Raw genomic sequence first — 10019 nt, 5'->3', positions numbered from 1 at the left:
CTATAAAATGTTATGGTTGGAACACATTCACTGCCGCAATTCGTGGTGAAGATTTACGCTATTTACTTTTATTGTTATTTGCTTATGAGTTACTGTTTTAATAAAGCGAAAACCATTTCCTATGGTGATGCGCTGAACTTCTTTTAAACAAGTCTCTGAGTAAATTATTAAGAGTAGAAGTTATTTTATTTTATTCCTGAACCTGCATTACGAAGTTCCACAGCGGCACCGACTCAACTGAGCTGATCTGGACTGATCTGGAAGAAGTACTGAAGTTTCTATCGCATCTGATAAATAACAGAGGTAAGAGTGATATTCATATATTGCCTTTGCTTGTGGGAAACAAAGATGTGAATAGAGGTCTTTAGCTATATCTTTAGTCATAATAATTTTACAACAATGGCAAAGTCTTTCACTCTCATCCGGGACCATCCCTCACATTCAGACAAATTTAGTAATTTAGGGCACTAGCAGATACCTTCAATAACATCTGCAGCTGCCAGTAAGTGGAGTTCTCAGCAGAGCGGTGTTCTTGTTTACTTATATTATTAAATTATTATTTTACAAGAACTATGTGAAGAGAGCAAGTACAGCTGTTCAATATTTTCCTAATGAAAATTTTATGATTCCATCAGTAAAAACTTTTCTGATTTTTATTCACCTCAACTACAGTGATAGCCTGATGCTTTTTTTTTTTTTTTTTTTTTTTTTTTTTTTACAAATTAGGGATTTCCTGCATGTCATAAGTTATTACTTCTATGAGACTGTTTTGCACTTTCTGGAGTGTTTAGCACTCCAGATATTCAAATCTCCTCATTTTGGATCAAATAAAACGTCAGGGGGGTCATGCAAAGACTATCAATACTGTCTCTTGGAATTTAAATCTAGATTTAAACCTAGAAACATGCCTGAATAAAGTGTGGGGGACAAATTTACATTCTATTAAAAATTATATATGTATTAAATATTAAAAATGCAGCTAATGTTGTTCTACACAAAAAGCAATATGAACAAAGGTGCTTGTTCTCTTTCATTTCTGGCTGTTTAATTGAGAAATATTTAAAGGGCGTCGAGGGGTCTTGTCTTTTTGTTATCTTACTAAAAACGTAATACTTTAAACTATTATTAATACAGTATTTTTTTTTTAAAAAACAGAGTGCATTAAAATAATTATCAGGCTTATACTGATTTTCTTATATTCCAAATTATACTTATAAAATCCTGTTTTTATTATAATTTTCATTTAAAAAAAATTAATAATTTAGGATTAGAACAGAATTCTATTTTGAATAAGACAGAAATATTTTTTTCTACAACAACAGTAGTGCTAACAAAAGCAAAAGCAGCATACACTGTAAACTCAATAATAATAATAATAATAATAATAATATTAATAAAGTAGTCAGTTTCTAATTCCAGAGAACTTAAGAAGTGCAAAGAACAAAATAAAAACTTTTTCAGTACAGAAGCATCCGTTTCGTTACACGTTTCAGCAAGGAGCACAGCCCTATTAAAAGCTGCTGTATCAGTACAGAAGCATCCGTTTCGTTACACGTTTCAGCAAGCACCACATCCCAAATAAAAAGCCATGTTCCATGTTCCCCTTTTATACTTTGAGCACCTGCCCCTTCAAAGGTCTCTGCACGGCCCTGAGTGTAACCATAAGAACTGCCATCTCCAGGTCCCATAGCAGACATAACGCTTCAGTGCCATCGGATTTGAAACGTAATCGTTTGAAACGGATTTGAGACGTAAATAAACAAAGGCTTCAGATACACAAAAGTTAGCTGAAACACACTGCACAGCATTATCTGAACACTACAGGCAAGGCAACACACACAACAGAGCTGGGACCAGAAGATGGTAGCGTCTCTCAAAGAGCAAAGCCCCTGTCTCTCACTCGACTGTGTTCTCTGGGTTCCTCTGTACTCCTCTTCACGAGCTGGGACAAGTTGTATGTGTTTCATATGTGGAATTACACAAAAATGATCAAATGTACACTTTATACGTGTGCATCTTCCCCTTTAAATTTCTGAATGAAGTGTTAACGTTAATTTCATGTCTTTGCTCCTCCTCTTCTTTTTCTGCACCTTCTCTGCATGGGAGAGGAATGTAAACGAGCGAAATCACACAATGTTTTATTCTGTCAGATTAAATGAAGAGAGAATCAACAGTTGATGTCCATCTATTTATTTCACAAACAGCAAAACACCGATAACAGCAGTTAGACAGCAGGAGAAGAAAGAGCAAACGAAGAACACAAAGCACACACAGAAAAATCAGGTTCAGTTGTTGAAGCTTTTAATTGTCAGGATGTTGCAGGCCGTTATGCTCTGTTGGCTTCCCTCTTCCCAGCTGTAATTGTGTGTATATATGTTGATGTGAATATATTGGCTGTGCACTGAAATAAACTTAGATTAACACACTACAGACACATTATAGCTTTGTCAGCAGCACTGAGCAGAGGTTTATCACTGTATTGGACAATCACCATTAGATTAAACAACAATAGCAAGCAAGGAAAATAATGAGTTATATAATAAATGATTAAATACATGAATAACGATTATATGATTCAATGATTAACATTGTTCTTAAAGATCGACCACACACAGAGGTTGCTATTAAGAATCATTAGATCCTGCATCAGCATCTCAGGATTCATCCACTGGAGCGAGAGATTTTACAGTTCATGTGTGTAAAAGTGTGTAAAAGTGGGCAAACACACCTCAGATTCCCTGACTCTGACAACCACATTTTGCTGTAAGTTTGATCGCATAATTGCTGTTAATAGTGTTAATCGTCTGTTTGTTTACGTCTTTTATTGATTTTTCTGAACATTTCTGCCATATGCACATAAACTGACAGTCAGCACTGATAAGCTACTACTAAATATTGTAGAAACTTAATTTTCTGTAAAGTTGCTTTGCAATGATTTGTATCGTAAAAAGCACTATACAAATAAACTTGAATTGAATTGCATTGAATTGACTCTCAGCACTGGGGCGCAGCAGGGCTTATATACCAACAACTGCATATATACCAAAATGATTTTGCAGATGTCCTGAATGAGTCTACATACAGACTGGAGGAGGATCGCCTGGTGTCCCGGGGCAGATCTAACAACCTGAAGCTGAACACTTAAAGACTGTGGATTTCAGGAGATCCTCCACAACACACCGTGCAGAAAGAGCAATCAAAGTAAGTCCAGACACTTTACCTGTCCATTGCATCTTCCAGCAGGAGGGACATTCAGGACTAACTAAGACAACAAGACACTGTCCCTTCTGAAGACACGAGATATACAGACCACTGAAGCCAAACTTACTCTGTACATCCGTACTGATGTTATTTATTTCTTCATCTTGTTTGTATTCTTCCTCTCTCTTCTTCTCTTTCTTTTAGCTCTTCTTCATACTGCATTCTCTGATCTTCTCTTTGTTTATATTCATCTTATCATTCATTTATCTTCCGTCATATTTGGCTTCTTATTTTTCAACTTGAGTCTGATTTTTTTCTTTCATTTTCTTTTATAAATACCATTCTCTCTTTAATGGAGATCAGTGCCTCATCAAACATCTCATCAGTGATCAGATGAGAAACTTGTGTATTATCTTGTGTTTCTGTGTTGTTAAAAGCCAGAAAGCATTTTTACTGTTCTCAACAATTTATATTATTATTTATTTTTTTCAGTTTGTCTCCTCTAAAGAAGCAAAAAATGCCAAATCTGCTGCTTTCAGATCATCTAGTGTAGAGAACAATTCTGAAATCTGCTGCTTCTGTCTAAAGTGTATCTGAATCCGAATCTGAGAATGACAACAACTGATTAAATCTGCTTTCAGCTGTAGAATAAGCTGATCTAGATCCTAAATGCTGCTTGAGTAGCTGATGATCATAAACCAGTGAAATATTTCCTAAGTAGCAGCCATATAAACTGTTGAAAAGCGAAGTATAGTGTGATAAAAGCTTTGTCCACTTCCTAATACTACATTTTTGGCAAATTAATTTCAAAATGAGATGGATTTTATTCTGACTTGTTGTTTGTGTGCTGAACCTCAGGAGTTCCTGTATAAAGTTGAATAGAGTTGCGTGTTTCTTCTTCTCTGTCTTTACTGTTGTTTCTGTTTCTCAGATTCCTCTCGTTCTCTCTTCAGCTCTTCTAGCATCTTTTTCTCTTTGTCATGATTCTGTCTTTCTTCTTCCATCTTCATCATCATTGTCCTTATCTGTTCTTCATAATTCAATTTAAGTTGTTGTCTTTCTCTCTCTCGATTAAATTTCTCATAATATTCATCATATGCTTCCTGTTGTTTCTTTCTCCTGATTCTCTCCTCCTCTTCATCTCTTCTTTGTCTTTCTTTTCGTTCCCGTGTTTTATATTGCTCTTCCATCTCGTCAAATTCCTCTTCTCTTCTCTTTCTCTCTTTGTTACGCTTCCGTTTTTCTTCCTCCATCATTTCCTGTTCTCTCTTTCTCCATTTCTCCTCCTCTTCTTCTCTTCTTTGTCTTTCCTGTTGCATCTGTTTCACCCATTCCTCTCGTTCTTTCTTCAGCTCCTCTCGTATCTTCATCTCTTGTTGTTCTTCTCTTTCTTTAATGTCTCTTTTATATCGTTCTTCTCTCTCAATAAATTCTTCTTCTCTTCTCTTTCTCTCTTTCTCGTGATTCTGTTGTTCTTCCTCTATCTTCATCCTCATTCTCTTTATTTCTTCTTCATGATTCATTATCAGTTCTTCTTTTTCTCTCTTCACTTGCTCCACTTTCTCCATCAGTATGTTCTTCTGTTGTTCTTGTAATTGTCTCTCCATCTCTCTGAACATCTTACATGAGTAGTAACTCCCTCCGTTCTCTTTCAGCACGTGGTCTATCTTCTGCAGTAGATCAGTCACCTGTGTTCGCTCTTCAGTCTCTTTATTATTGAACACATGGTATCCTGATTCAGATCATACAAACAGTTCATTTAAAGCAGATCCAGGTTTTCCCAAACACTGTTCTATGGTTTTATCATTCAGATCATCTCCTCTGGTGAAGAGCACCATGGTGTACATTAATGAGTTTTCACCAAACATCTCTTGGATGATCTTCACTGCTGTTGCTTCTTCTTGAGTGAATCGTTGTCCTAAATTGAGCACGATGATGAACACATGTGGTCCAGGCAGGATCATTGGGATGCAGTTGCTGATTTCTCTCTGGGTTTCTTCATTACTGAGTTCAGTATCAAACAGTCCTGGAGTGTCGATCACAGTGATGTGTCTGCCGTTGATTTCAGCTTTCTCTCGATGACACACTTCAGTAACAGACTCTTGAGATGTTTCAGCTTTAAACATGACTCTTCCTAAGATGGTGTTTCCTGTTGAACTCTTCCCAACTCCAGTTTTTCCCAGCAGCACAATCCTCAGATCATCTTCTCTGTCTCTTGAATCTAAAGATAGATTTAAAAAATACAATACATTAAATTTCAAATGGAGACTGTGTAGACTTCAGCAATCATGAAAAGTGATTAATCAATGCATGTTTTCTGATCATTACCTTGTGACTGAAACCACGTCTCTAATGAATGGACTCTCTTCTTCATTTCTTCTAATTTCTGCAGTTTTTCCATCTGTGCCTCCATCAATGTCTCTGTGGAGAAACAAACACCACTATTTTCCTCAACCATCTGCTCCAGTTTCTCCATCAGCACAGACACTTGTGTGTTCAGGTCGATGAAATGATGTCGTCCTCCAGATCTCTCAATGAGAGACTGTGTTTCTTCATTGAGTTCTTCTGTCTGATGCTCTGAATTCTGCATTATGAAGATCATGATGTGTTTTTTGACTCTTGAGCTGAATATCCTCTGGATCTCCTCTATTTCTGCTCTGTCTTCATTATTAAGCGGAGCATCAGGAATGATGAGGATGAACACATGAACTCCAGGATGACAGAGAGACACACAGCGGTGAGTCTGACGCATCGCTTCATCCTCTGAGAGCTGAGTGTTGAACAGAGCTGGAAGCTCCACCAGACAGATCAGACGTCCATCAAGCTCCACGTCTCTCCTCACACACTCTGAGCTCAGCTCTGATCTTCTCTCGCTCTGCTTCAGGATCAGGTTTGATATGAAGGATTTCAATTCTCTGTTACTCCCACACACAAGCAGATTCAGCTTCACACCCTCTGGATCTGTGTCAAAGAAAATAAACTAGTGTGATTTGAACTTAAGTTAGATTAATGCTGCATTCACATCATGTCAGAATTACTGGTAATCATGACTGCACTGTAATTTACTAGTTTCCCACTAGTAAACAACCTTTCATATCCTGAACACATACTCATGTGGAAACATCAAAGATAAAACTCTCACCCGCCCACCGATTCTTCATCACTGCATGTTTAGCACCATCCACCGATTCTGCATCACTGCCTGTTTAGCCCCTCCTACCGGTTCTACATCACTGCATGTTTAGCACCACCCACCGATTCACGAGTTAACCCTTACATCTTCTCTGATAGCAAATAGTAAGCATATTTTAGCGTGCTGTCCTGGGGGAGGGTTCCGAGCACAGAATATAGCCTGAACCCAGAGAACTCCACCTATCCTCAGTATGGGATAAAAATAGATTAGGATTGAGGAGTTGGGGTGGAGGAGGGATGCCAGAAAACTGTCGCAGGACAGAGGTAGGTAGGCTGCATCTATATATACACGTATTGTGCTAGTTAAGATGGTTAGCTAAACGAGTTGCACCTGTGCCAAATTGGTTGATTATCTGATCGTGCTCCTTCCAAACCTTGTTAATAAAACATAATTTCATGAGTTCACCCTTACATCTAATCTGATAGCACATAGTAAGCATATTTTGGCGTGCTGTCCTAGGGGAGGGCTCCGAGCCCGAAATATAGCCCGAACCCAAAGAACGCCCCAAAAGAAGCTTAAAGGCATGGGACAGCAGCCAGAGAGCAACATATTTAGTTGCACCCCAAAATATGCATGCTGTAAAGAGAAAAGGTTCAAAGAGACCGGGAGAGCCCGTGCAGTGCTCGACGGGAGATCCGGCTCGCAGCTTCGGAGTGGCGAGCCCTACATGGCGCTATTAAAGGAGAACGATGGCAGATATCAAATGAGGGACTCTTGCTGCATCCGAAGGGAGCTGCGGCTCTGCTGCACCGGAAGGAAGAGTCTCTCTTGCAGCTGAATATGAGACGCGGTTTGACGCATCGGATGGAGGGCTCTCACTACAACCGAAAGGAGCGCCATGTGGCTCTGCTGCACCGGAGAGGGAGAGCCCTGTCCGGTGCTGAATGAGAAAGTAGACGCGACTGATGGAGGGACTCTCGCTGCGTCCGAAGTGAGCTGTGGCTCTGCTGCACCGGAAGGGAGAGTCCCTCTTGCGGCTGAGTACGAGGCGCAGGCGGCAGTTTGACACGCTGATGGAGGGCTCTCACTGCGACCGAAGGGAGCCGAGGATCTGCTGCACCGGAAGGGAGATCCCCCATCCACCACTGAGTATGCATCGTAACTCAAAACGACAGACTGTGGATTAACCCTGCGACCGAAGGGAGATGACAGTTTGCGCACCGGAAGGGGAGCCCTGTCCAATGCTGATTAAGCCAAGAAGCCACTGTGACTGAAGGGAGCCCGACAACTCTGCTGCACCGGGAGGGAGATCCTCGTGCACCGCTGAGTACGCAGCGTAACTCAGAATGACAGTGTGACGAGTGGGGAGGGGCCGAGAGCCATGGGAACGAGTCGAGGCTGATGGAGTGATTGGAGACCGGTCTCGAGTCCCACGGAGGAGATCCGGAAGGATAAAAGAGGAATTACGACAGAGAAGGAGGAGAGAGGACCGGGCCTGGGGTTTATTTTGGGTTTTGGTTTTGTTTGTGTGCAGCAGTCATCTGTGAGGGGCTTTCGCGCTGTTTTGTGTTTATTTTGTAATTAAAGTTTAATTTAAATGTTCGCCGTTTTTTCCACCTCCTTCTTCCCGTGACTATGTAGGTTTTTATATCGTTACACTGGTGCCAAAACCCGGGAGGAAGGAGGGACGCGCTGCCGAAGATCCCTCGCCGCTGTGGTGAATCCGCGGTGCCATTGAGCATGGCGGAGCAGTCAAAATCTCTGCACAGAGTACCATTCGATCCATACCGCTCGTACCCTAGATGCCATGTTCTTGTTGGCTTTTTTTCGGTTTTCTGAGATGCTCAGAAATTGCAAAAACCTCTAAATTCAACCCCAAACTCCACCCGACAATCTCGGATTTGTCCATACTTGATAGCGAAACTATCTCTTACTTCATTAAACAAAGTAAGACAGACCAAGAAAGGAAAGGCCACTACATATACATTTTTAATCTCCCTCCTCCAATTCAACCTTATCAGGCTCTCTTTTCTTATGTTCAATTCAGGATCGCTCAATCTAAATCCGCACTGGACCCTCCCTTCGTCGACGACTCTAACCATCCTGTTACATGTTTTTGGTTCCAAAAACACTTAAAACTTATCCTTGCTCAATCAGGCTTACCCGCAGAAAATATTTCCATTGTGTCATTGGTCATCAGATGCTTTTAAAAGTTACATCAGGTATAATCAACGGCACATAAAGGCAGCCCATGTAGCCCTGATCAGTTAAAAAAAAATATATATATATATTGAGATGCTGGTTGACGTCCAATTTTTTCCCATAAAAAGACAGCGACGACTAAAGGGTAGAGTTCGAACAGCGCTGAGGACTGGGGCGAGTCGAGCATCTGGGAGGGGGGCCATGGAGACGCGAACCAACGCCCTTGGTAAAATCCCCCAAAACCGACGGATGGGGCTGCGTCGGTAAACAGTTGAATGTCATCGGGGAGAGAAACCAGATCGATGTAGAAAAAGGTTAAACCATTCCATTGTTTAAGGAAGGTAATCCATAAACTGAGTTTGTTAAGACTTGCCTGATTTATGATAATTTGATCATCTAAGGCATGCACGGAAGATGCGAGTGCAAGAAGATGAGAGATGAAGGGGCGGCCTTGCGGGATTATGCGCATTGCAAAGTTAAGATGACCGAGCAAGGATAGGAGATCACGTTTGGAACAACTTTGGCACTCTGCCAAGGAAGAAACCACTAAGATTATTCTATCGATTTTTTTCCTTTGGCAGAGAAGCCTGGAATTTGACTGAATCCAGGTTAATGCCCAAAAATTTGATGAATTGGGTTGGTCCCAAAGACTTCTCATGCGCGATGAGGATTCCCAGCTCTGCGAAAATCCTTTGAACAGTTGTGATATTTTCAGCTGGGATGGCATCGGGAGGAGATACGATAAGAAAGTCGTCAAGCAGGTGGATTAGGTGAGGAATTGAATAGTTATTAGACAGATTCAGCAGATTGCTTCTGATAACATGTCGAAAATTTTTGGGCTACTTTTGCATCCGAAGGTTAGGCGTACGGAGACATAAAACCTCCCCAAATAAATGCCATGAATCTGGGTGGATAGGCATCACTTTGAAGGGAAAAGTGATGTCTACCAGAGCCAGCCACGCACCGCGACCTAAGTTTTTTATCATGGTGATCGCTTGATCTATATCATGGTAGCGCAGAGAATATTCCTCAAGGGGTGTGAGGCTATTTATGCTGGAAAATAGGGAATTACATGTTTCCGTAGACCTGTTGGTTGCCGACGACTGAGAAAGATTCTCTCCTGAAATCCGATATTTGATTGGTAGTTGCAGAACGTGGGACATAGCTAGTAGATTTGACTTGCATCGGTTCTGGGCCGGGTATCATAGCGGGATTAATTTGAGGGCATGAGATGGTCGAATGTGAGCTACTAACCTGCAGACTGTGCATGATATATTGCAACAACTAAAAAATACTCAGTTGTGGAAATCAGAGTCTAGTGCAGCCCAATAGAGGCACTGATTATACTGAGCAACACGAACCGCACATTTGGCAAAAAAATAACTTGTGGTACATATATAAATGGGTTCCCCCATAAGACACGCGTGAGTTCCGCGACTATTGATGGATAATCATTAAGTTCACACCATCTATGGGGAAAAGC

At 40.8% G+C, this 10019-nt stretch overlaps 1 protein-coding gene across 1 annotated transcript in view; it reads right to left on the bottom strand.

Annotated features, from left to right (window-relative positions):
* Positions 1-2182: 2182 nt before the first annotated feature.
* The window catches only part of LOC109084188 (GTPase IMAP family member 8-like), a 28225-nt gene continuing 20388 nt past the window's right edge, over positions 2183-10019 (bottom strand). Inside the window, 2 exon segments of the mRNA XM_042711596.1 lie at positions 2183-5422; positions 5530-6162. Of these exon segments, the coding sequence (XP_042567530.1) occupies positions 4110-5422; positions 5530-6162 (1946 nt within the window). The 3' untranslated portion in view covers positions 2183-4109.

The sequence above is a fragment of the Cyprinus carpio genome, chromosome A22 (genome assembly GCF_018340385.1).
Source record: "Cyprinus carpio isolate SPL01 chromosome A22, ASM1834038v1, whole genome shotgun sequence".
In the NCBI taxonomy this organism is placed as follows: Eukaryota; Metazoa; Chordata; class Actinopteri; order Cypriniformes; family Cyprinidae; genus Cyprinus; species Cyprinus carpio.
This window is presented reverse-complemented; position numbering and strand designations above follow the sequence as displayed.